We start from the raw sequence: 27938 nt of genomic DNA on the forward strand, positions 1-27938 counted from the left end.
GGGCTTTAGCTTAAGGACTTCTTGAGCCTTGATTTGAGACGTGGACCTCTTCTTAAACTTTGGTAGACATCCTCGAAGGCACGTCAGCAGGCACTTCAGCCATTTTTGAAGGCACCATGGCTTACCGTTTGGAGAGTCTCGGTTTGGGCTTTGTAAGCACCTCAGCTGAGCTTTGGAAGCACCTCAGTTGACCCCCTTAAGAGTTGAGTTTACACCCTTAAGAGCCTCAACTCATCCATGCATTCCACGTGTATTATTGTGGTGCCTCCGTGAGGCATTTCATATTCGACTAGTAACAGAGAATTTAAAATAAAATTTGTTATCACATCTCATCGTAGATCACCGATGTCGAATTCACAAAAAAAATCATATGAAAGAATCATCATATTATGGGTTCCCGGAAAGAGGATTTGAAATCAAAATTGTTATTACATCTCATTCACCATTTAATTGTTATTAATCTTTTTTTTTTTTTAAAATAAAAAAGATGCACTAGGTATAAGATATCAACTTTTGCATATTATGTATGTTTTTGGCTTCATGAAAAGCTATACCTTTTTCTAAATTAAGATATAAAAGTAATAATAAAAAATCATTCATTTAAAATTGTATAAAATAAAATCTAACTTATTTAGTGGTAAATAATTTACGCGAGAGTAAGTTTTTAAAGCTCATGTCCTTTTTTTTTTTTTTTTTTTTTTCTCAAGTTTCTAAATATGGTCAAATTGATCTTCAAAGTTGTATTAATGATTTCTAATTAGTCATAGATAGCAAAGATGATTCCAAGTATTGCTAAACCGTCACGTGAACTTAGACTCTGTTTTTTTTTTCCAATTTTTCAACCCAATTTTAAAGAATTTTTGGACGGGAAAATTACATAATGCCAGGTGTTTAAACATCACAATTTAGAAGTCAGTGCTGAAATTTCATTATACATAAATTAGGTATTAAATAATAATTAAATATTAAATATATCCACCCACCCACCCCCCAAACCTTAGGTATTGAATCATAGCTTCATTCACTCTCTACATCTCTCTCACTTCTCTATTCTTTTTGACTGATCATTGCCGTCTTCGGTGCCACGCTTTCTCCCTTCGCTCTCCGCGCGTCAAGTCACCACCATTTACGTTGGCAATTTCATAGTGGGATATCACCATGGGAGATCACCGACGATTATCACATTTAGGTCAACAATTTCAGGTGTATGAGAATGACACACCCCTCTCTATTTACACATTTTCTCTTTCTACTCACATACTACCTACAATGTCCAAGCTACCACTATCAGCATTGATAATAGCCGAATAAAGAAAGGAATGTGCGGTTCTGTGCAGTATTTTGCAATTTTATGTGTGGTATATGCAATGACGGTGCAGTGAAAGTGTGGTGATGGTGATGCAATTGATCTAGGTAGGACGGCGATGGTGGTGATGTAGTGACGATGCTTTTGTTGGCACTTGGCAGTGATGATTTGGCTGGTGTTGGTGAGGTTGGAAGGTGGTGTATTATTGGGTATGTCTGGTTGTGGTTCTGGAGATGTTGTGGGTTGAGTATTGTTGGTACGTTTGGTGGTGGAGGTGGTTGTTGATAGCTGGAGAGCAGATGGAGTCGGTTGTTGTGATTTTTGTTGGCAGCTGATTGGATTTGGTGGTAGTGATGTCGTGGTGTTAGTGGTGGTGTTGGTGGCGGCAGTGACAAGTTGAAAGTGGTGGAAAGTGGCGGTGGTTGCGAGTGTAAGTGTTGGTGGTGTGATCGCCGCTCGTGTTTGTGTGGAAGTGTATTTGTGCGGTGTGTAGGTGTTTTTTAGTTTTTGGAGTGGTGGTGGATGGTAATGGTGGTGTCAAATGGTAGCGGTTGGATGCCCTGCTTGGCTTAGTGCAGTGGTTATTGTTGAGATATTTTTGTCGATTTTTGGAGTGGTGGTGGTGCTGGCAGTGGTTGTGACAGGGTGGGGTAGTGTTTGTGACTAAGTATTGTGGTGGATTGGGATCAAGCGTTTGGTTTCGTGACCAATTATTTGGTCTCCCATGACTGACTATTAAATTTTGACTTTAAAATTCGATCATTTGTGACTTAAAAAAATAATTCGCGACCATCAAATTTGAAAATACACAACTGGTGACCTAAAATTTTTTGGATTTGTGAACTACGACCTTAAAATTCGATCATTTGTGACTTAAAAAAGTAATCCGTGATCATCAAATTTTAAAATATGTGACATGTGACATGTGACTTATAATTTTTTGGATTTGTAACTAATGACATAAACTGTGACCTATAAAATTTTTAATTTGTGACCTCGACATAATTTGTAACCAATTAATTTAATAATATGTGACTAATAAATAAGTTGTGATCCATAATTATGTTCATCTGACCATTATTTACATAAATGTGACCTCATTATATTTAATTAATAAATATTTTTAATTAATTAGCAAAAACCTGATTTTTGCATTAGTTAAACTTAAAACTTGACTTTTGAATTGTGCATAGTTAAAACATAATTTGTAAATTTCTCTCTTTTCGAACTGTTAGTAGATCTCCAGTCCACATTGTTGACTTCTTTTCTCACAATTGGTCCCATCTACTGTTAAAAAAGGTCAAAAAATCCATAATTTTCTTTAAAGAATAGGAAACAAACAGGGGCTTAGATTGTTTAACTTCATAAAGGTATGTTTTGCATATCATCTTGATTGGACGAATGTTTGGAAATTCAAAGTGAAACATATCTCATATCCAATGTCACCATTTAATTAATATCGAAACCTATATAAATAAGGACAATGCAATGTGTATATAATAATGTACACACAATATTACACCTCTCTCACATGGAGATGGTTCAAATATAATAAAATATTTATGAGCTTACCTTCGTATGAGGAAAGTGTAATCCATTGTGTATGTGTACATATATAATTATCCTATTATTCATATATAATGGGTCCAATGTTATGCCACTTCACCAAATCTGGGTAGTTGTGGAAAAAGTTTCGGTACAAGAAGTTATTACTCCCGCCGACTAATTAAATAATAGGTGTATTATTTATAGGATAATATCTCAATGCTCTACTCATAGGAATGGTATAATTAAAGCATCCATATTTGACAAGGTCGACAATCAAAAGCATCGTTGAAATTATGGAAATTTTCAAGCCCACGCTGTTATTCTTGAAATTATTGTACTCTCATCATCAATCACCGTTTTCATAGATTCAAAGCTCGAAAAACAAAAAGCCCAAAAATCAGAATTTCCCTCTTGACCTCTTCTTTGTTTCGGAAATTGATTCTATCCTTTGGCTACGTATTTTGCAAATAATCTTTATTCGTATTTATATTTATTGGAAAAATATACGTAAAATGGACCCAGAGCAGACGTTTATACGAGTTCAAGAGCGATTCTCAGAGATGCTGACGCCCAAAGTCAGAGTCATGCTGGAGTATTTATTTCTTTTCTTGGCCATCACCCTCTTCTGTGTTCTCATTGTTATGCACGCCAATTATGTTCAACAGGTTTTCCATTTTCTTTTTCTGTTTGAATTGCCCTTTCTGGCTTTATGTTTATTATTTGTGTTATTGAGTATTATTACATACTACTTAGGTATTTCCCAAAGGGATTTTTGATGAATTTGTAATTATTCTTTATATATTTTTGTATATTCACTGTTCATAATTTGATGGTGAAGCCTGGTTGTTCAAGTGAGCTGTCTGAAGTGGAGACGTCTGAGGCCCAGCTTATTTATATTAAGGTTTGTGATTGTCTGTGTAACTCTTCATGAGAAGCTATTTTTTATGGCATTTCTAATGCGTATTGTTCTACATCAAATTCAATTTGTGATAAGTGTTTAATTCAAGAATTAAGTTTCTGGGGTGTAATTTAAGTTAAATTGTGGTTAACTCTTGTTGGAAATATAGGAATGCGTACTCTACAGTCGGGAAATATGTTTTCTGTTAATTGCTGATTCATTGGATTTTGCTAATTCAGATTTAAAATTAAAGGCACATCCCGCTTTTTGATGCAGATCGCTAGCGCTGGCTTGTGGTCACAAAATAAGCCCGGGTATGATGCAATGGATGCTCCTAAAAGAGAAACTGAAAATGCAATTTTAAAGGCAACAAATGTTGATGGAGATGGATTACCTCTCTTTGGAACAAAATCATGGTTGACTTGGATATCTTCTGGTGCAAAGATGGGGAAATCTCCGTTAAAATTTTGGAGCACTGACAATGATGTTATAGAATCTCAGCAAGAAGCTTCCGTCAGCAGTGAAAGCTTTAAGACAGCTGCAGATGACATGGTGGTGAAAAAAATTAAAGATGGATCACGCGGCAGGTTCTTTCTCTCACCCAAAGAGTCAACCAAGGCAGCAATAGTTCACCTTGGCAGAAAGTGGCATGGGCGTATATCTTTCTTTTGGAGATTGGCAAAGAGAATTCTTGGAGGTTTATGGGTAAGGAATCTATGTCAATTTGAAATTTATCGAAGTGAATGCCTAATTTTCCCTCTTCCTTTTTTGTCATGGAAAAATTGAAAATTTTTTGTGTATGTGTGCAAATATGCATTCATGGAACTCCAAAAGGAGTTAGTTTAATCAATGGTCACTAAACTTTGCTATATGTCACTACTTGTTCGCCGAAATTCAAAAAGTTGCTCTTTACTCATTGAACTTTCCTACAGTTACTACTCGCTCGCTGAAATTTAAAAGGTTACTCATTGCTCATCCAAATTTGAACAAAATTACCCATTAATCACCCATATCATTTCCATCAATGTTATCTATAGCAAAGTTCAGGGAGCAACTTTGTTCAAATTTAGGTGAGCAATGAGTAACCTTTTAAATTTCGGCGAGCAAGTACTAACCACCTATAGCAAGTGTTGACCCCAAAAATTGTGCCAACAGATGCCGGTCCCACCCGCGCTTGCGTGGGCGAATGTCCAACACGCTAAGACACGTGGACGGTCTAAAACGAGTGGTTTAAAGGGGCGTGGGAGTAGCCCAACGACGCGGGACGGTGACGTTCGGAATCCGGCGTGTTGTTCGTAATCCGATTGTACAATAATTACCAACCGGTGCTCGTAAATGTATAAGTGAAAGTGTATAAACTCGATTTGTGTATTGCAAGTAACTGAGAGAGTTGAGTAAATGTAGTTTTTAGTATTGATTCTTGCATTAGCCTTTGACATTGCACAATGAGAGTATTTATAGTGATACATATGAAATGGGAGCCCTTGGATAAGTGGCACGTGGCCTCATCTCTTTAGTTCAAACATCTTTTCCTAGGTATGGGGCTTGACTTGCTAGCTTGCGGCGCATTTATTGCTTGTGCAGGGCCTCGATGCTAGTGACAAGAATTGACCTTTATGCTTATGACAAACGTTCCATCAATCATTCGAATAAGATCTGTGCAGGCGATCTCTTGGGAGAAGTGACCATGGAGGATGTTTCTTTGTGGTTAAGAGGCTCGTGCATCAACTTTGGGGCTTCGCCCATTTGACAAATACTTCCACTTGAGGACCTCAGCTACATCCAACAGGTTCCATGCCTCGAGTCATGGGCCTTGGCTTGAAGCACTTCGGATATAACCCACCTCGGCAATGTGTGCCACCTCGATAGGAATGCCACGTGGATCAGGATGAGTGGGCCATTGGCCCAGGTGGATAGGACAGGTGTGACAACACGCAACAATAGTCCCCCAAGTCCAAGTATAATCATTAATGTAATGCGTGGACTTAAATGGAGTAAAAGTTGAAAGAATTTTTGAACCCCAAATAATAGTCCCCCAAGTCCAAAGATATTTATATCATGGTTGGAGTTTGAGAAGTGTTGCTGTGGGTGAATGATGAAGAAGCCGAGGTGGTTGAATAAACCGAACCTGTGAGGCTTGTGAAGGCTGAATGGTGAGGAGAGAAGCCGAGGTGGTTGAGGAAACCGAACCTGCGAGGCTTGAATGCTGAATGGCGAGGAGAAAGCCGAGATGGTTGAGGAACCGAACCTGCGAGGCTTGATTGCTGAATGGCGAAGAGGAAGCCGAGGTGTTTGAGGGACCGCTGCGAGGCTTGCCGAGGTCCAATGGTAATGATTGTGCGTTGGTCGCTGTGCCAATGATTTGATGTTTTGTGCTTATTTTCGAGGAAAGGTAGCTGAACCGTTACGACTTCCAAGGCGCTGGCGCCGTCGAATTAAAAATGCAATTATGAGGGGCAGCTGGCGTTTCTAGAAGCAGACGCGTTGGAGAGGTGCGTGGGAGGCACGCATAGATCGGAGGCGTAGGATTTAAAAAACTGTTTGAATTCAACGCCTCGGATTGGATCTGAAATGGAGGGCTCGGATTGACTGAGATTTGATCTGATGGCTGGGGTTCGTCTTGGACCTTTATAAAAGGCGAGAAAATCCCAATTTTCAGGATTTTTGAACACTTTGCACTCTGAAATTCTCTCAAATTTCCCATTTTCGTCGAGGTTGTCTGTGATTAAATTCCGACCAGTCTCCGTTTGTGTCGAACTCGTTTAGGTATTGTTTGCATAAAAAACCCTTGTTATTGTCTTTGTACTGACAAAATGGAGTCCACTTCGGGTAGGGAGCTTGTTATAGTGGCGTCTTTAGACCATGAGGTAGGTCATGGGGGGATGTCCGAGGTGGATAGGTATGCCATGGCCGAGGAGGCTGTGGACTATACCCAGGAGTGGGGGGCTTCTAGAGTGCCCTCGAATATGACGGGGAAGAGGTTGGGGGAACTTAGGGAAAGGTACAGTGTGCCTCATAACATAGAGATGTTAGTCCCCGAGCCGAACGAGCGGGCCTACTATCCGAGGCCCGGCTGCGTGGCCGTGAGTGAATACCTGTTCAAGGCAGGTATGCGTCTTCCTCTGCACCCCTTCTTTAGAGCGGTGCTTAGGAAATTCATGCTGTCGCCGACCCAGGTTCTGCCGAATGGGTGGAGCCAGCTGGTCGGCTCGTACTTCCTGTGGAAGGAAGTGTCACTTGGGGAGGACATGCCTCTTCATGTCTTCATGACCCTGTTCCAGCCCCGGGTAATTGGGAAGGAGTCAAGGGGGTGGTACTACCTCACGCCTTGGGGGGCTCACGCACCCTTTGTGGTGGGACTTCCTTCTTCTATCAAGGGGTGGAAGGAGTCCTGGTTCTGGGTGCGAGGTAAATGGTAGGCAGTGGAGGGTGACAGCCCTGTCATGCACAGTGCCGACCCAGTACTACGAAGCTCGTGAGTCTCCCGACCTCTGCTTGTCTTTTGAAGTCAGAATCTGAATTCGTCTAACTGTTGGAGGTTCCTTTGCAGATAGTAGTATGAGGTTCGAGCTCAGTAGGGAGGAATTCGAGGTGATAGAGGACATTTACAAGAGGCCTCTGAAGTTTCGGCACTTCGATCACTTGATTGATAGAAGCAGATACTTCTTGGATTTCGAGCTGATGGCATCAAGAGGTATGAGGCCCCAACACTTAATGTTTTTATCCTTAATGTTTCTTATGCTGATGCTGATCTGACATGTTGTGCAGACAAATTCAAGAAGAGGGAGTACCCAGCTCCGGACATGGCCTCCATCTTGAAGGCCACTTCTACTGCGAAGGCGAGGCCCCTGAAGCCTGGGTCCAGTGGAGCAAAGGAAGTCCGAGACAGGGTTGAGCGCCTGTCCAAGGACTGCACTCCCAGGGCCTCGGAGGAGGCAACTACTCATAGGCCAGAGGAGCCTAAGGAGCCTCGGGGCAAGGAGAAAGTCTCTGAGGAGACTAAGAAGAGGAAGCTGGTACACATCTCCAGCTCAGCTGGCAAGTTTGGGACCTCAGTGTCCCATAGGGCTTAACAGACTGGAGAGTCGAAGCTTCTTGTTGCAGCCTCTAAGGCCATTAAAATGGAGATGGTAAGAGAGGTGGAGGCTGAAGAGGCCAGAGTAGAGGCTGCAAGGCGAGCTGCAGAAGCCGCCGAAGAAGAGGCGGCAAAGGAGAACCCGATTCAGGAGAAGGGGAAGTCTCCAAACTTTCTAGCTGGGAGGGAGGAGGAGCTGGCCCCAGCCTTGGTGGAGGCTCTCCCTGAGGAAATCAAAAGTGCCACCGAGAGCTTTTACAAGTTCTGGACAGAGAGGTGGTAGCTACATGCCTCGTCTTGTGATGCCACCTACCTCACAAGGGCACTGGTGAGCCAAAGCGCCCGGACCTTTGGCCTCGTGCTCGAATGCAGGGAGGCATTAAGCGAATTCCAGACAAGGACCCACGCCTCGGAGGGGAAGGCTGCCTCCCTTGCAGAGGAGGTTAAAGCTGCTAAGGCCGAGGCTGAAGAAGCCAAAGCCCAGAGGATTGAAGAAGCGGCGAAACTTGAGTCTGCTTTGGCCCAAATTGAGGCCCTAAAGAGGGAAGTATATGAGTCACAGTGCGAGGTGGCCTCCTTAACAAAGAAGGTGGAGGTCTCCAATGAGCACCAAAAGGTGACTGCTGAAGCTCTTGAGCAGGCGAATCTCTCCTTGGCCGGTGCTCGAGATGCCTATCAGTTTCTCGAAGGCCAGGCGAAGTGGTACATGAATGACGCCTCGGTTGCCAGAGAAGAGGCCCGAACTGCAAGGGAGGAGGCGGTGAAGGAATACATCGCCAATTTCCATACTACGGAGGAGTACAAAAGCTTCAGCTCGTACTGGAGGAACTTCGCCTATGCCGAAGTGCTGGAGAGGGCAGAGGAGCTCTATCCCAACTTGGACTTGGCTCAACTTAGGTCCGAATTTGTGGATGAGGTACCTCAGACCCCAGCTGAGGAGGTCCAGGGTGATGAAGAAGTTGATGCTGAGGCCCTTGGTGCTGAGGCAGAGAAAACAACTACTGATGCCCAAGTTGCTGAAGGCCTCAGTGCCGAGGCTCCTCCGTCATCTAGCCAGGCATAGACTAGGTTTTATTTTTCAGTAATTTGGATGTAATGGCCAGAGGCCCTCCTTTGTAACATGCTTTGAAATATCAATACAATGCCTTTCTTCTTTCGTTGTTGCTTTTTGTCTAAGTTTTTATACCTCGTTTAAACAAATTTACTGGAACTTGATAGAAGCATGAACTAAATAAATGAGCATAACTTGAGTGACTGAACTGTACGAACCTCGGACTGAAGCAAATAAACATGACCTAAGGAGATGAACTGTACAAACCTCGAACTTAAGCAAATTAACATGACTTAAGGAGATGAACAGTGTGAACCTTGGACTTAAGCAAATTAACATGACTTAAGGAGATGAACAGTGTGAACCTCGGATTTAGGGTTGTGGCTTCTCTCCTTGGCGTTCAGCAAGGCCAAAGGGAGGCATGTGCTAGCGCCTCGGAGTTCAAGCGAGGTGGCCCAGAGGCGGGTCCCGAGCCTCTCTTCCGAGGTGACGACGCATCCCAGACATGGTGGATGGTGCAGCTATGTTGAGGCTTCTCTCCTTGGCGTTCAGCAAGGCCAAAGGGAGGCATGTGCTAGCGCCTTGGAGTTCGAGCGAGGTGGCCCAGAGGCGGGTCCCGAGCCTCCTCTGAGGTGACGACGCATCCCAGACATGGTGGATGGTGCAGCCATGTTGAGGCTTCTCCCCTCGGCGTTCAGCAAGGCCAAAGGGAGGCATGTGCTAGCGCCTCGGAGCTCGAGCGAGGTGGCCCAGAGGTGGGTCCCGGGCCTCTCCTTCGAGGTGACGACGCATCCCAGACATGGTGGATGGTGCAGCCATGTTGAGGCTTCTCCCCTCGGCGTTCAGCAAGGCCATAGGCAGGCATGTGCTAGCTGCACCATGTTGAGGCTTCTCCCCTCGGCGTTCAGCAAGGCCAAAGGGAGGCATGTGCTAACGCCTCGGAGCTCGAGCGAGGTGGCCCAGAGGTGGGTCCCAGGCCTCTCCTTCGAGGTGACGACGCATCCCAGACATGGTGGATGGTGCAGCCATGTTGAGGCTTCTCCCCTCGGCGTTCAGCAAGGCCATAGGCAGGCATGTGCTAGCGCCTCGGAGCTCGAGCGAGGTGGCCCAGAGGTGGGTCCGGAGCCTCTCTTCCGAGGTGACGACGCATCCCAGATATGGTGGATGGTGCAGCCATGTTGAGGCTTCTCCCCTCGGCGTTCAGCAAGGCCATAGGCAGGCATGTGCTAGCGCCTCGGAGCTCGAGCGAGGTGGCCCAGAGGTGGGTCCCGAGCCTCTCCTCCGAGGTGACGACGCATCCCAGACATGGTGGATGGTGCAGCCATGTTGAGGCTTCTCCCCTCAGCGTTCAGCAAGGCCAAAGGGAGGCATGTGCTAGCGCCTCGGAGTTCAAGCGAGGTGGCCCAGAGGTGAGTCCCGAGCCTCTCTTCCGAGGTGACGACGCATCCCAGACATGGTGGATGGTGAAGCCATGTTGAGGCTTCTCCCCTTGGCGTTCAGCAAGGCCAAAGGGAGGCATGTGCTAGCACCTCGGAGTTCAAGCGAGGTGGCCTAGAGGTGGGTCCCGAGCCTCTCCTCCGAGGTGACGATGCAGTAAGACACGATTTAATTAATGCATTTTATTGAGCCATAGAAATATTACAAAGGCTGGGAAAGTCATCCAGCATGATACAATTTATTGATAAAAGATTCTGAGGTGTTCAATGTTCCATGGACAGGGTTGTGCCTTGCCGTCCATGTCTTCAATCCAGTAGGTTCCAGGTCGGATTTCTTCTCTGATCTTGTATGGACCTTCCCAGTTTGGCCCTAGGGAACCGGAACCAGGTTCTTTTGAAGATGGGAAGACCCTCCTGAGCACAAGATCGTTGATTCGGAATGACTTCTTCTTCACTTTGGAGTTGAAGTACCTTGTCATCTTTCTTTGATAGGTGCCTAGTCTCAGCTGGGAGTCATCCCTCCTCTTCTCAATGAAATCGAGGTCGAGCCTCCGGAGCTCGTCGTTGGTCACTTCGTTGAAGTGCAGACGACGTGGAGATGGGAGTCTGACCTCAACGGGGCTCATTGCCTCAGTCCCAAAAGCCATGAGAAAAGGGGTCTCCCCCGTTGGGGTCCTGGTGGTGGTTCGGATTGCCCAAAGTACTTGGGGCAGTTCATCAACCCAAGTTCCCTTGGATACATCGAGCTTCCTTTTCAGGACGTGCTTGATTGTCTTGTTTACGGCTTCAACTTGGCCATTAGCTTGTGGGTGGTGAGGTGTAGAGAAGTGCTTCTTTATGCCAAGGTCTTCACACAGTTCTCTAACCTTCTTGTTATCGAATTGCCTGCCATTGTCTGAGATGATCGAGTAGGGAATTCCGAACCGACAAATTATATTCTTCCATAGGAACTTGGAGGTGTTGGCTTCTGTGATTTTTGCCAGTGGTTCAGCTTCGACCCACTTTGTGAAGTAATCAATGACCACTATTGCAAAACTTGCACCTCCTCTTCCCTTAGGTAGAGGGCCTATGAGGTCCACACCCCACTTTGAGAAAGGCCAGGGGCTGGAGACTGCAGTCAGATCCTGTGATGGTCGTCTTTGAACGGGAGAGAATCGTTGGCATTTATCACATTTTCGCACAAATTCGAGGGCATCCCGTTTCAGGGTAGGCCAGTAGTACCCTTGCCTTAGTATTTTTTGTGCCAGAGATAGGCCTCCAGAGTGGTTGCCGCACACTCTCTCGTGGACTTCTCTCAGTATGTAGGTAGCCTCTTTTCCTCCGACGCATCGTAAGAGTGGAGAGGAGAAACTTCTCTTGTAGAGAATGTCATCGATGAAGAGGAAGTGGGCTGACCTCCTTCTCAGTTTATAAGCCTCATTCTTGTTGGTGGGCAGCACCTGGTCTTTTAGATATGCTATAATTGGTTGCATCCAGGTGAGAGTTCCACCGACCCACATGACATTAGGGGCCTCGATAGAAGGCAATAGGAGGTGCTCGATAGGCACTACAGTGAGTAGCTCTGAGTCTTTGCTACTAGCCAGTTTCGAGAGTGCATCCGCATGAGCATTTTCGATGCGGGGAATTTGGGTTAACTCCAACTTTTCAAAGGATGGGATGATGCTCATCACCATTTTCAGATAGGAGGCCATTGTTTTGTCTTTGGCTGAGAAATTACCATTGACTTGGCTAACAACCAGCTGGGAGTCACTACTGACGAGTAGCTTCTTTACTTGCATTTCCTTGGCCAGTCTGAGGCCTGCAAGGAGTGCTTCATACTTTGCAACATTGTTGGTGGCTTTGAATCCGAACCTCACGGCCGAGGTGAGTTTGTGACCCTCGGGGCTGATGAGGACAACCCCGGCACCTGAGCCAACCTCCCCAGCTGAGCCATCGACGAAGAGGCTCCACGTGGGGGGTTCGACGGACTCCATGATTTCATCCACCTCGGGTAGGTTGGCGAATTCAGCAACAAAGTTAGTTAAAGCTTGCCCTTTAATGGCTGCCATAGCTTTGAACACAAGGTCAAATTCACTTAGCCCATTTCAACAATCTTCCCGAGGCATCGGGCTTTTGGAGTACTTGCCTCAGGGGAAAATTTGTAAGTACATGGATGGTATGAGCTTGGAAGTAAGGTCTCAATTTCCTAGAGGCCGAGATTAAGGCCAAAGCAAGCTTCTCCATATCGGGGTATCGGGTCTCCGGCGATAGGAGCGCTTTACTCGTATAGTAGACAGGAAGTTGGGTGGACCCTTCTCGTATCAGAACCGAACTGATGGCGTCATTGGAGACGGCAAGATATAGTTGCAAGATGTCGTCGGGCTTCGGCTTGGAGAGGAGGGGGGCCTGCCCCAAATGCCTTTTCAGTCCTTGGAAGGCCTCTTCACATTCCTCAGTCCATTGGAATTTCTTCCCAGCCTTGAGCACTTTGAAAAATGGGAGGCACTTGTCAGTTGCTTTGGAGACGAAGCGACTAAGTGCTGCCACTCGTCTAGTTAAGCTTTGCACCTCCTTTGGCTTTTGAGGGGACCTCATCTGGCACAGAGCCTCAATCTTCTCGAGATTTGCTTCAATTCCTCGCTGGTTGACCATGTACCCTAAGAACTTGTCGGAAGCCACCCCAAAGGCACATTTCAAGGGGTTGAGCCTCATCCTGTACCTTCTCAGGATTTGGAAGGTGTTGTTGAGGTGCGCTACGTGGTTTTCTGCCTCTAAGCTCTTCACCAGCATGTCATCCACGTAGACCTCCATTGTCTTGCCAATGAGGTCGGTAAACATTTTGTTCACGAGTCTTTGGTAGGTTGCTCCGGCGTTTTTCAACCCAAAGGGCATCATTCTATAGCAATTGAGGTCTCGGTCCGTGATAAAAGAGGTGTGCTCTTCATCGGCCGAGTGCATGGGGATCTGGTTGTAGCCGGAGTATGCATCCATGAAGCTCAATAACCCGTGCCCCAGCCGTGGAGTCCACCAATTGGTCAATCCTTGGAAGCGGAAAGCTGTCTTTCGGGCAGGCTCTATTAAGGTTGGTAAAGTCGATGCATACCCTCCATTTGCCATTGTGTTTCTTAACCAATACTGGGTTGGAGACCCACCTCGGGTAGGTGGCCTCCCTGATGAAGCCATTTTGGATGAGCTTCTGAACCTCTTCCTTTAGGGCCTCATACCTCTCAGGGTTGAGGGCTATCCTTTTTTGTCTATGCGGGGCAACATTAGGATCAATTTTCAAGTGGTGGCAGCTGATCTTGGGGTCTATGCCCACCATGTCCTCATGCCTCCAAGCAAAGACGTCAAGGTTCTTGCCTAGGAAGTCCTTGATCTTTTCTATCAAAATGTTGGATAGGCCTCTGCCTACTTTCAACACCTTGGACGGATCTCGGGGGTCAGTTGAGAAGCTCTCAAGTTCCTCTACAGGGGATGCCTGAGGCTCATGTTCCATTATGCGGGGGTCGATCTCATCAACGATCAATACCTCCTGAATAAGCGGTGCGTCGATCATATCAACATCTTCCTGGTCAGTGGGAGCGTCACCTGGGATATTCGCCATGACCACATCAGCCATGATCACGTGGACGTCCCGGGGCTCTACCTTTTTAATGGAGCTCAGATAGCACTCTCTCGAACCTCTCTGGTCGCCTTTCACCGTTGCCACCCCATTCTCTGTTTGGAACTTCATGCATAGGTGGTGGATGGAGGTGACTGCTCCCAATTCCTTTAGGGCCGGTCTGCCCAAGACTCCGTGGTAAGCCGACCGGCTGTCAACTACGAGGAATTCCATGAAGTTCATCGTAGTTTGAGGAGATTCTCCCATCTCCACTGCCAGTGTTATCTTTCCTCTAGGAGTGATGCTATCTCCGGTAAATCCGTACAATGGAGTGGTGGTGGGCGTTAACTGATGGTCCAATATCATCTTGTCAAAGGCGGACCCGAATAGGATGTTGATGGAGCTGCCGTTGTCAACTAGCATTCGTTTGAGCCCATTTCGGGCTATGACAGCCCTAACCACCAGCGCATCGCAGTGGGGTAATGAACTCCTTCGGCGTCTTCTTGGGCGAAGACAATGGGTGGTACTTGGTTTCTTCTAGAGCTACTATCCACAATGTAACTCGTCAGAGGAGGGTGCTTTGCCTCCCTAGCATAATTTCTTTTGGCGTTTCGTGTTTCACTCCAACATAAGGGCCTCCAAATATGGTATCTATATCGTGGATTGGGGCCTCATCTTGAGCTTGCCTATTTCTTCGGTGTCTACGCCCTTCTCTGGGCCTCTCTGTGTCTTGCTCTCTTCGCCTTGGGGATACATCCCTTTGACGAGGAGCGGCCGCCTCACGCCCATGTCGGTTGTCGTGCCTGGGCGGGGGCCTGTTTGCCTGGGGCGAGTTGTGTCTTTCTATGGCGGGTTCCTGCCGGGAGCGGTGTGCATAGTCTCTGCAATCCGCGGTGTTGTGCCCATAGGACCTGTGGTGCAAACAGTATCTAGGGAGGTTCGGATTGGACCTATTTCTAGGTGCAAAACCTCGGCCTCGGCCTCTCCCTCTCCCTCTATGGGGTCCCTGCTGGGCCTCGGTCGGGTGTGCATCAGCAGTTGGGTTGACATCCTCATATGCTAAGGTTGGAACCGCGTTCAAAGTTGTGGTGGCCAGGGCTTGGCCGGAGTTCTCATTTCCGGCTCGGTTCATCTGGTAGTCCATGAGGTGGGAGGTCGGTCCCCTACCTCGCTATCTTTGAGGAGGTGGGAGGCCTCTGCTTGCCCTGTTCCTATGCTCAATCAAATCTTCATTGATTATCTCCCTTCTCATCATCTCTAGTAGGGCGTCATAGGTGGTTGGGTCTTGATTCTGCACATCCCTCCAGAATAGGGTGTTCATGTTTAAGCTTCCTCTCAATGTAGATAGTGCTTCTCTGTCGGTGACTTGTACACAGTAGGTCATCTCGTCTGTGAAGCGGGATAGGAAGCTTTTCAAGGACTCGCCATGCGCCTGTTTCATATCTTGAAGGCGCTAGATGGAGGCCTCTCCTTCCTTGCTTACTGCGAACCTCTTCAAGAAGGTAGTTTTGAACTCGGGCCAGCTTCGGATGCTCCCAGATGGTAGCCTATTATACCAGATTTCAGCTGCTCCACTGAGGGTTAAATGGAATGCTCTGCACTTTACGGCTGGGGTTGCGCCCCTCAGGCTCATGTGAGTTTTGTAAGCGTTGAGGTGCTTTTCTGGGTCACCTCTCTCATCATACTTTGGTATTTTTGGCATGACATAGTGGCTCAGGACCTGGGCATTTTTTAGTTCTCTTGAGAATGGCAGGTTCTCATCATCATCATCATCCAAGTCACAGGACCTCTTGCTGCTCATCAGAATCGTAGTCTTCGGCCTCGTACCTCGGTTGTTGGTGAGAGGGTCCAGGCCGGTTCCTAGCCTCTTCCTCCCTCCTTTGCGGCTTACTTCTAGGCGGGACAGCGCGGGGGGCATTTTCATGCCTTCTCTCAGGCTGCTGGGGCATCAGAGGTGGAGGCTGTGGCCTCGTCCGAGGCTGCTGAGCCTGCTGTTGACTGGGCCTCGGTTCTGCAGGGCTGATTCTGTCAAAAACACTTCCTGCTCTCCTTTGTCTTGGGTCTTGTTCATATGGAGGTGGGAAGTTATCATGGCTCATTTGGACCTCGGTGGGTCGGCCAGATGCATAGTTGGAGGATATGTCGACTCCCACTTCCCTCTCGAATGGGCTTTCACCTCGGCCATAGTCTGGCGAGGCAACCCTATGACTCTGGACCTCGTCCTCTTGTTGATAGTGCCCATAGGGAGCATATGGAGGAATGGGGAAGCCCCCTGGCCTTGCCTCATGGCCAAGTTTTGGTTGGCTATATCCCTCATGTTGGCTGCCATGGTAGCCATTTCTTTTGATAGTCGTGCTGTCACACGCATCCCACCTCTCCTTTGGTTGTGGTGGAGCCTCGGTCGAGCTGCTGGGGCAGTAGGCTAAGGAGGCACATTCGTACTTTCTCTTACCCTCCTTGGGGGAGTATCTTCGTTAGAACTCATTTTTCTTTTATCAAACTTAGATTTCTCTAAGTGATAGGGGTTCCTCCTGTTCTTTTTCAAGAACAAATCCTTTTTCAAGGGGAGTTGCCCAAATGTTTTTTAGTAAGCTTTTACCACAAGGTTGCTCGTGGTTATGGTATGGTTTCCCACAGACGGCGCCAATCTGTTGACCCCAAAAAGTGCGCCAACAGATGTCGGTCCCCCCCGCGCTTGCGTGGGCGAATGTCCAACACGCTAAGACACGTGAACGGTCTAAAACTAGCGGTTTAAAGGGGCGTGAGAGTAGCCCAACGACGCTGGACGTTGACGTTCGGAATCCGGCGGGTTGTTCGTAATTCGATTGTACAATAATTATCAATCGGTGCTCGTAAATGTATAAGTGAAAGTGTATAAACTCGATTTGTGTATTGCAAGTAACTGAGAGAGTTGAGTAAATGTAGTTTTTAGTATTGATTCTTGCATTAGCCTTTGACATTGCACAATGAGAGTATTTATAGTGATACATATGAAATGGGAGCCCTTGGATAAGTGGCACGTGGCCTCATCTCTTTAGTTTAAACATCTTTTCCTAGGTATGGGGCTTGACTTGCTAGCTTGCGGCGCATTTATTGCTTGTGCAGGGCCTCGATGCTAGTGACAAGACTTGACCTTTATGCTTATGACAAACGTTCCATCAATCATTCAAATAAGATCTGTGCAGGCGATCTCCTGGGAGAAGTGACCATGGAGGATGTTTCCTTGTGGTTAAGAGGCTCGTGCATCAACTTTGGGGCTTCGCCCATTTGACAAATACTTCCACTTGAGGACCTCAGCTACATCCAACAGGTTCCATGCCTCGGGTCATGGGCCTCGGCTTGAAGCGCTTCGGATATAACCCACCTCGGCAGGAATGCCACGTGGATCAGGATGAGTGGGCCATTGGCCCAGGTGGGTAGGACAGGTGTGACAACACGCAACAGCAAGGTTAAGTGAGCAACGACTAATTTTTTAAAGATCAATGAACAAGTAGTATTCTATGGTAAAATTCAGTGACCATTGATTAAAATTTTTCCACCAAAAGCGTGGGATGTGAAATCAAATTGAGATATAAAAGTTCGCGATGTTTTTCTGTACCCAAATTAAATGGAAGAATGGGATCTTAGTGCATTACTTTTAAAATCATTATTAAAAGTTGAAGTTTTTAAGGAATTGTATTATGTTATGCACGTGAAATAAATATGGTCACTCATAATTCGGGAAGTACAAACCAACTGTGCAATTTGTTTTAAATTTCTTTAAAGAGTTTTAAATTAGAATCATCTCTGCATCTTTTCTTCGTAAGCTATACTCATCATCTTAAAGAATGTGGAAACAAATTATATCCTATTAGCACATTTATTTATGCACCTTTGTGCTGTCTTCTGCGTGCATTATCTGAAGATTGGAATTTTACCATATTAAACTCTATCATTCCTTCCTTCCAATTTTCTTGGTATTGGGGTTTTAGATTTCCTCAAGTGACTTTGTTTGCTTTTTTTGCTTGAGGGAGGCTAATTGGGTTTAACACGTGAAAATTAATTATTCCATAGTTGAGAATTAGAACGTAGATCAAGAACAATATATTGACAACATTATCTGTTTTTCCGTGGATGTTGCTTGTGAAGCTGACCTCCTTACCGTATTAGAAACTGTATTATGTTTGTACCTCTTTTAAGTTTTTGGATCTTAGTATCTTGAAAGAGCTGAATTGGAGGTGTGCAAAAAGGAGGGTGGAAGGATAAAGTAACTTTGTTCTGATCGTTTAGAAAGAAAAAATGAAATGCATGGTAGATGGCTGTAAAGTGAAAGTCCCTTGCCCAATGGTTTTCTTCCTCCAAAATGGCAGAAAACTAGCCAGGCTAGGATTTGCAGTTGTAAACTTGGTTACCAGTTTTATATTTGAAATGTTACAGGTTTTGGGCGAAAACTTTGGTAATTAATAAACTAATTCTTGGTCTCTTTGCAGGATGTTGCTGGTATTAATTTGAATTTTGATATTCCCAAGTGGCTAAAAATCTTGCATTTTGATAGGCTGAACTCCTTTGCAGGTAAATTTTATATCTTCTTGTTCTGTTTTCTTACTATACAAGGCCATATTATAAGCTTATAAATGTTCAGAAATTGTCAGATTCTTTCATTTGTAGTCTACGTTTGTAGTTTGTCCATTCATGAGAAAGCTGCAAAGCCATTTTAGGAACTCTCTCATTCCTTGGGGAATTATTGTTGACATATAAATTTTGTATTTAAGGCAACTGTTTATTATACATTTCATTCCATGCTCTCGAAGTTGTTGGGGGCCATTATCCAGTGTGCCAAAATTTAGCAGAATTATCCTAATTAAATTGTTTATGTTTATTGAAGGCAAAATTCAAATAAATAAATTTGTCATCTCTAAGAGCTTAGCTTTTAGAGAAGACGATTCAACATATTATCTAATGCATGCAAAGGTACACTGTTCAAGTTTCATCTCCCCAAGTTATTAAATTGTGCATGTGTCATGCTTTTGATGGAAAAAGGAATCTAGCTAGCATATGATGGGGTCTTTAAGACAATTTAAATAAAAAAATTCTCCACAAGAGCTTGAGATTTTAGCTGAGGTGGTTCAACATTAGTTTGCTATGAGCATAAGAAGTCTATGCTATTGCTTCGTGTTGAAACTTCATATGGCACTTTAATTTTTATTTATTTATTTATTTTTGTTTTGTGCCATTATTATTATTATTAATTTTTTTTTTTTGGGGATAGGGAGCAATTTATTTATTTATATTTTATCTTCAAAGCAACCCCCCATACGATTCATCTTTTTATCAAATGTGTGACACATACATTTTTACAATTGGGTGTCAGAGAGATTTGAATTTAAAATATTTGTTTGTTTTCATACCATGTTGAACCACATCTTCTAAAAGCTTGAGATTTCTTTTAGAGAGGAGGGGGTAATTTATTTATATTTTATCTCCAACACTTCGTGATGGCTATAGTTCAAATATCGGATTTATGTGCAATTTTAACTTTGAAATTGGCTATTGAAGGAGTAATATAATTGTCGTTAAGCGTAAATTTGCAACCCATTGTCTTTGATTTTGGTGGGTGTATTTCTTTAGTAATGTCATCGTCTAATTGTCAATAGACTATTTATGGCTTGAGTAATATGACTATGATGTTGATTTCTTGATTGGAACCGAATCCAGAAAATTGGCTGCAAAAGTAACCATTAGAGAGGGATACTTGTGATTATTCGCCTGCTATCAGTTTTTTCCCTATAATAATCCATTGATTAAGAATGAATTATTTCATGATAGAAATTTATTTTTTTGTTTCTGCCTTTCATTTCCTTTGGCAGTTTACTCCAAATGAGGCTAGACGTAGAGCATAATTATTGGAAACTTTATCATGCAAAATGTTTACTATTGTAAATCTGAAGTTTTTAAAGGAATTTAAATTTATTTAATATTTTTTTCATGTGGATTTTGTGAGGCTATATATATTTAGATGCAATCAGTAAGAGAAGCAATTCTATAACAACCCCAAAAATTTATAAGTCGCTGCCAAAAGTTTAAATTAAAATTTTTATTTGCAAATCCTTTTGACTACTTACGAATGAATAATAATTATCACTAAATAAAATTTTGTTTCCACTAATATAAGATAACACTTAACGGAAATCCAACAATTTAATTCAAACCTTTAAATAAAAGCGTAATTTAAAAAAGCCATGTAACAAATAAACTTATACAATAATTCAATTAAAAATAAATGTCTATGGCAAAAAAATTAAAAGAAATAAAGTTCCGTACCAAATTCTTTAGATTTTCGTTCAGCGAAATGAGGCACAACCACTCAATTGAATTGCCACGCTTCGACACGATCCGTTCTAACTTGTGAGGTTTAAGAAAAAATGGTGAATACATGGAAATACTCATTAGGACATAAAACTTAATGGTGCAATCCCGAGTAAAAATTTTAAAACATGTATTCGAAAATCATATCGTCTCATATCTTTAGATATCAGTAAGAGCTTATATCATATCATTTGTACCGGAATGGCCATATCATTCATATCGTATCATATCTTTAGCTTGCATGAGTACAATAATTCATCAACATGAAAAAATTTGAATGAGATAGAATACAATGTACCTCGATATCCTACCTTGTAAACTTGCTTTAATTTTTGGAAGACATAACAACAAAATCACATTCCCTTATTTTTTTCTAGCCTGTACTGTGTTTACCGTGAATGTATATAGTGTAGAAAAGTTGTACTTTAATAACTTATAGAAAGTGGGGATTACTGCCCTAATCCCCACTTTCTATAGGTTTCTATTATAACATGATTACTCAATCAATATTTAAGTATTTGACCCCATTTAAAAATTGAATTCAATATATTTATCATTTTAATCTCCCAACTTTTCAAATTTAAAATAAATAAATTCTAGTATGTGAAAATTTTCTGGACTTCACAAATTCGATGCTCCAATTTTTATTTATTTATTTATTTTGTGCATCAAGTTGGCAGAGGCTTGACTGTTTGGTTGGTGATGCATGTTTTTGACATTATATCATAGGCTTCCACTTAGCTAGCACCAAAAGAAATAACATCTGAAAAAATATTTATTTCAGAAAAATTTAATCTTATTGTGTTCTTACGTCATGCAGAAAGCAAAATACCCATGCATGGTGTTGTTTATATGGCTTATCTGGGTTTTGGTATATGATAAATTGATAATATATGTGAAAAGCGAAGGTTCAGAGGTTGACATTTGTAAATTTATGGTAGACTATCATATTCCTAGCTTATCTTGTAAGAGACTTTTCCCATTACACTATTGACCATTCAGCTGACACCATGAATTAAGTTTCCATCTGATATCAGTGTATCAATTTATTTACCTTATTGTCTAATGTAGTTTTTCAATTCAAGTTGGTCAGCATTTTAATTTTTTGAAATGCTTACTTTAATGAATTTTGTTGACTATACCAAGGAAACAGGTACTCATATATTGAGTGACTAGTATGGGCTACCTTTTTATTCTGTGGATATAGAGATAAGAGTATATGAAGATGTTTGATATCAGTGTGAAAGCTTTGTGATTGGAATCTTGTCATTTTTATTTGTAATCTTAGATTGTGATTGATGTTAATGTCACAGTGCAGTGGCTTGAAAAGAGAAGCAAGGCATTTGAGCCGACTTACCTTTATACGATGGAGAAGGTATGCTTTACTTTATTAGTTCACTCCTTCAGGTGGCTCCTTTTTTCCATTAGACTCATAGTAGTACTGATGCATCTCTTGGTTTTCAACTATTCATGATGCTGTAAATTATTTCTTGTTAGGGTTATTTCTTATTGCCTGAAGAGGCCAAATCAAGGCATAGCATTCGTACAATTAATATTAGCATCTCGGCCCGACATACTTGCTTTGGAAACAGGTCATTATGCGCTTATCTCTCTCTCCCCCTTCTCTTTTCTCACTTTTGATGACTGTGATGAGCCTATGCATAAAAATATCCTCGTTGGTTCTATTTCATCAAGGAAAGAGTGTTCTAGGGTCTTTAGAAGGCTGCACTAAGAATCAATAATTACCGAAGTCTTCACCAGAAGACTGCAAATTGTATCGGCATTTTTTTCGTCTTCATACTGTAATGTTATAAAATTTCTATTGCTTAGAAAGTAACAATGAAGTTAAGACAAAAATATTAGAAAGTGAAAGTTATTTATATATCAGATTCAATTGTTCATATTCTGTCGTAGATTGCATTTCTACAATTCGGACAAGGCTGCTACTATTATTATCCATTTCATTCGTCGATGTTCATGTAGTACTTATAAGAGATGGATATCAATTAGCCGTCCATACCCCTTTTATATAGCTCATTCAAAGTGCTATTTCAATTAGAATTTGGTTGTATTTTTTCAAATTTCTATAGTTTGACCTACTTTATAAAAGTGAATCTTATATGTACTATTTTGGTTTCATAAGTAAAAAAATTACTTATTTGTATATTTCCAATTTTTTTTGTATGTAAAATATCATTTCAAAAAATAGGGATGTCAGGCTGTGTTCTGCAATTTTTTCCTTTTTTTGACTCACTAGATTACATAACCTGTAATTTGTGAAAATATGGTATGTAAACGTAAATGTGTTCTAATACAGATTGCATTGTGTGAATCTCCACGGAATTGGTTGCCTGTTTAACATCTCAGTGTCAATCTGATGTTGCTATGTGTCAGATGTCACATTTGTCGTGTTTTTACTTAAACATCATTTCAAGATAGATATGATACCAAATACGATACCGTAACATAGTTTTGTACTTAAACTAGTTATGGCAATTATCACATAATGAATTCAACATTTAGAATCTCTAAACATCATAAAACTTCAACTGGAGAACTGTGGAAAAAAGTTTCTTCATTATCATGGACCTGTGACATTTATTACCCACCCACCACTCACATTCTCTAGTGACTTGCTGCACTGATAATATTCTGAGCCATAATTAACCTCATGAAATGTACTAAGTTGAACCCTCTTTCACCACTCTCCCAGCAAAACAAAGAGGTGGAAGGAAATGATCCTTTTGGCTCAGGAAAAAAAGTGGAAATATCTAGTACATGGTAACAGAAAAACATCAAGAACAAGTCTGCCACACAAAATTGAGTGGAAGTGTGCTCTTGAAGTAATGAAAACTAACTTAAGTAAAATCTTCTCTTTGTAGGTGGCAGCAGCTGCTGATAAACAGACTTGTTGGATATGATACTATTCTGATGAATAGTTTGTTGAATTCTCCGGGTCAAGGTATTAATATTTCCATGGTGGCAAATGCCTGACTTTTAGAAATATAGAACCTTCTGGGTTAAATATATTCTGTTTCAAAACTGGGGACATTCCCACGTGCCAATTGCATTTTTGTTTGATAATTGCTTATCCCTTGAGGACAACTGCTAGTAGTAAAATAACCCATAACCCTTGTCATGTACTTTCTGTCCTATGCAGTATTGTTTTTCTTTTGTATACTTCTTTAATGTGCAAGTGTTAGTGAAATAGCCTAATTATGTGTTCCTACTAGAATCATAACACAAAGCATTAAACAAGTCTGCACAGTTCATTATTCAGAGAGCTCAATAAAATATGGCAGGAGGCTGGGTCCTAAGCTAATATTCTGGTGCTTCTGATCATTCTGACAATTTATATGCATCATCCATGCAGGTTATCTTTATAACTACCAAACAAAGGAGTTCTACAATCTAACATATGCTCATGAGCAACCTGAAAGTTATGCAAAATTTGGAGGTTGGTGACATTTTGTGCAATTTTGTTCTATGCTTCATGCACAACAAAACCATTATCTTCCACTTCCCTGGTAGTTTCACAGTTCGTTAATCTAAGTGTGAAGCAGCATCTTCATCGATAATTTCATTGCTCAAAGTTGATAACTTGTATGTATATTCAAGAATTTATCTGGGATATATGCTTTTAAGAAATCTCCCTTCGTATTAAATGGAAGAATACTGTTTATCAATAGAGGCTTTTAGGTTCTCTGCTACGGCTCAAAAGTGCACTACTTCTGGAATTGGATATAGCTATCAATATTGGGGGAGGTTGCTTAGATACTTAATAGAATTATAACAGCAAGAGATGGTGAATTTTTTTCTATAGTACTATGCAGAATGGCGTCAGTTTGTTACATTCAGCTGATAGAAACCAGAAAAGGATATTAGCTAAAATCATGAAGCCCAGATGAAATTCGTAGTGCCACCAATTAGTAGAATCAGGACTTTCGTGATCATAGCTAGATGATCATGAACCCCTAATAGCAGGAAAAATGAGCGAAGGGATGAGGGGGCAGAGGGAAGACTTTGGATTGGGATAGAAGGTTGAGGAGGTGGAGGTGGAAAGGTAGTTGGGGAAGACGGAAAGGATGACTGCTGAAGGTGGAATTCATGACTTGAGTGGAAAAGGGTTGGAGATGGTTGACCGAGGCAGGGGACAGTGGATTTGGATATGAAGGGGATGGGTGGTTGGTTTTTTATCTTGTCCAATATTTACATAAATAAAACGTGGGATTGGTGTGTCCCAGATTTTCCTGCAGGTGCATTCTGTAGGAATGAGCTTTGTCCAGGCTTCAGCATAGTAGACAAGTAGTTAGAAAGGAATAGCTGGGATCACTTATTCATTCTGGCCTTATTGCCTTTCTCTGTACCAGTCGTGACCTAAGAACTATTGAGCTTACTAATTCCAAGACAAATTAGAATATGCTGACTAGGAATTAAAGTATTGAGGACTTATGATGGCTAGAATTACAAGTCTGCTTAAAATACTAATAACTCGTACAATTATGTTTCCATTTCATAAAAGTAGTTTTTCGCGGTGGTGTAGGCCTGTTTGTCATGACTTGAGAAGTCTAGAGGAGTTTTTGAGGCCCAAAAGTTGATTTTGGACCTCGTTTCGTTAATTTTATAAAAGTGCTTCTTTTAGGTAGAAGAGATTTTAGAGGAAGCTGGTTCAATGTAGCTTCTTCCAAAAGCTCTTCCGGAAGAGAGCTCTTAAAGAAACTGGTTTTCAAGCACGAATTAAGGTGGTTACTCATAAAACTCTTATATAAAAGGCAAAAGCAAATCGGGCCCTAATTGTTGAGCGATTGCTCAAGACAATGGTAGCATTTGGGAACTCCTTGAATCAGTTCTACAAGGTAGTAGTACTGACTGGCTAACCCAAGGCAAGGTTTAGCAAAGGGAGACAGGCTAAAATCTGAACCCTAGTCGTTCAAATTTCTGCTGTATCTGGGATTAATGCCAACTAACAGGGGATTCTGATCGGCAGGGAACCTGGATTGACATGCAAGATAACTTTAAAAAATGATAACAATAGACAAAAATGTAAGGAAATGTTTTAGACAAGAAAATTGATGTTAAAGCCAGATCAATTTTGTACACAAATGAATCTGTAGTTCTGGATCTGAACTGAATCTGAGCCAGTTTTTAGATTTTCGAAATTGACCCACTTATTTTTGGCCTTAGTTGCTTCTCTGGTGAATGCAACATTGACACTTCTGCAACCTGGTTTAGTAAAGATAGTTTTTGCGACATAACCAAACATAAATTGTAAGCTTATTTCAGCTGCTTTACGAATATGCTTGGTAATACATTTACTGTCTCAGTTTGCATTGTTTGTTATTTGTGACCATAAACTTTCTGATATTGAATTAGCATGACAATGAATGTCATATGGGATTAACACGATTGATTTTCTTGGTTTGCTATTTCTTGCAGACTATCTTGTGACCAAGTGTGGTGTGCTGATGATGTCACTTTTTGTTTTCTTCACCACCACAATGTCAGTTTCATTTACATTGAGAGAGACGCAAACTCGTATGCTAAAGTTTACAGGTTTGAACGTTGAATTGTTTATTTAAATTCTCTGCTATTCAACTCTGAAGAAGGAAAGTTTATGAAAGCACCAAAAAATGTCTACAGATGTTATGTTTTATTTTCAGGCCATGTGATTTGCCTGTACTTATCATACCTCACCTGAAAGAGGCACTAAACATAAATAAACTTGACTACCATACTCACCCCCACTGCCCAAACAAATAACAAACCTACTCTCATCCACTCACAAACAAAGAGTCATAAAATTATGTTGTTTCAGCAGTAGGCTTAAGCAAAAGTAAGTATTTCTAATTTTGAAGTCTAATTGTTATTGTTAGGTGATTCATTAGGAATTCTGTTAGGTGATTCATTAGGAATTCTAGGCTTATTTATCATATCTTGATTGCCACCTTCCTTTCTCATTTTTTTTTTTTTTTTTTGCAGTGCAGCTCCAGCATCATGCTCGACATCGGCTTCCAACATTTCAATTGATCTTCGTGCATGTAATCGAGTCCCTTGTATTCGTACCGGTTAGATGCAGCCTCTTTCTTTTCCCCCTTTATATACTTTGCTCTCTTATTTTTCTGTATTCTTATTGCCTTCTCTGATATTTAATGATTGTTGTGTCCCCAGATTATGATTGGCATCCTGTTTTTCCTCTTCGAGTTTTATGATGATCAGTTATTGGCTTTCATGGTTTTGATTCTTGTCTGGCTATGTGAATTGTTCACACTGATCAGGTTGGTCTCCCACTGCGAACACACGCTTACAGTAGAAACCTAAAGTAAAATATTAACTTGTTAAGATATTCTATAAAATACAGAAATTGATCTATTTCCCATCATATTCGATATAGATGTATATGATGGAGCTCTCACTTTGGTTAGACAGGTGTTGCTGTATATTTCAAGATCTGCCCTATTCTTTTTTTGGGCTAAAATATTCATTATTGGCCTGGAGAAATTTACAGTGATTTGTGACCAAACTTTAATTGCGATTAAACCTTAAAGCAATTATAGCTTGATCTAAAATCAGATGACATAAAGTTATAAGCAATGAAAGATAAAGTCTAAAACTTCATAATGGTCTACTAAATCTGAATGCTACCAGTACAAAATAATTTGAACAGATGTTTATAGTTCTAAAAGAATAATCAATAGAACAATCTCTGGACTCTTTCCTTTCTCTTTGCAGTTTAGGTGAGCTAAATGCTTCCTATAAATGATTCTATGTTCTTGCAACACTTTTAGTATTCCATGAGTGAGGTGGTAAGAATTCATTCTGGCCAGCTTGGAATGTGTTTTCAAGTTTTATATTTTGTACCCCTCATCACTCACCTAACCTTTACCTGGTAGGGTTCCTTCACTCTCCCCTCTGTATGGATTTAGATGTTGAGGGAAAGGATATGGAAGCAAGGATATAAATAGCTCAGGAAAATCCAGCCAACCTCGATCTCCTATTATATCTCGTATGAGATGTCAAAGATGGGTTTCTTGTCTAACACATAACCAGGGAGCCCCCTGAAAGGTTTTTAAAACCCTAGAAAACATGGGTTTCTAAAGAGATAAAAGCATGGTCCTATAATGGGAATCTTGCCTTCACGATCTCTTACTATTTCTCCTATGAGATGTCAAAGATGGGCTTCTTGTCTAACACATAACCAGGGAGCCTTCTGAAAGGTTCTTAAAACCCTAGAAAACAGGGAGAGATAAAAGCCTCCTATAATGGATATCTTATCTTCCCTTCCCTTCCCTTCCCTTGCTTTGTTCATGTTCATGTTCTTGCTTTTCCTTTTCTGATACTATTGTGCTTGTTTTGTTTGCAGTGTCCGGACACCAATATCTATGAAGTTCTTTCCTCGCTTCTTTCTTCTCTACTTTCTGGTGTTTCACATCTATTTTTTTTCGTATACTCATGGTAAGGATGTAGCAGATTTTAAGTTCATGAAGTTTGTCTCCTATGGTTTATTTCTTCCTTTGATGGGCCCAAATTACTCTTTTGTAGGTTTCTCTTATTTAGCTCTCTCAACTACTGCTGCATTTATGCAGCACCTTATACTCTATTTTTGGAACCGTTTTGAGGTACTATATTTGTGATACATATTTTCATGTAAATATTGCTTTTCATGTTCTCTGCCTTTACAAATTAGAGTTCATGTCAACAA

The 27938-nt window shown here is 42.0% G+C and overlaps 1 protein-coding gene across 1 annotated transcript in view; it reads left to right on the forward strand.

The window, feature by feature from the left end:
* The first annotated feature begins 3049 nt into the window (after positions 1-3049).
* LOC111383435 overlaps positions 3050-27938 on the forward strand; it is a 34683-nt gene continuing 9794 nt past the window's right edge. Inside the window, exons 1-13 of the mRNA XM_023007545.1 lie at positions 3050-3519; positions 3693-3755; positions 4029-4457; positions 18364-18445; positions 21553-21614; positions 21737-21831; positions 23122-23201; positions 23613-23696; positions 25676-25792; positions 26219-26304; positions 26408-26514; positions 27600-27691; positions 27779-27855. Of these exons, the coding sequence (XP_022863313.1) occupies positions 3367-3519; positions 3693-3755; positions 4029-4457; positions 18364-18445; positions 21553-21614; positions 21737-21831; positions 23122-23201; positions 23613-23696; positions 25676-25792; positions 26219-26304; positions 26408-26514; positions 27600-27691; positions 27779-27855 (1527 nt within the window). The 5' untranslated portion in view covers positions 3050-3366. The remainder of the gene's footprint in view (positions 3520-3692; positions 3756-4028; positions 4458-18363; positions 18446-21552; positions 21615-21736; positions 21832-23121; positions 23202-23612; positions 23697-25675; positions 25793-26218; positions 26305-26407; positions 26515-27599; positions 27692-27778; positions 27856-27938) is intronic.

The sequence above is a fragment of the Olea europaea genome, unplaced genomic scaffold, assembly GCF_002742605.1.
Source record: "Olea europaea var. sylvestris unplaced genomic scaffold, O_europaea_v1 scaffold269, whole genome shotgun sequence".
Taxonomy (NCBI): Eukaryota; Viridiplantae; Streptophyta; class Magnoliopsida; order Lamiales; family Oleaceae; genus Olea; species Olea europaea.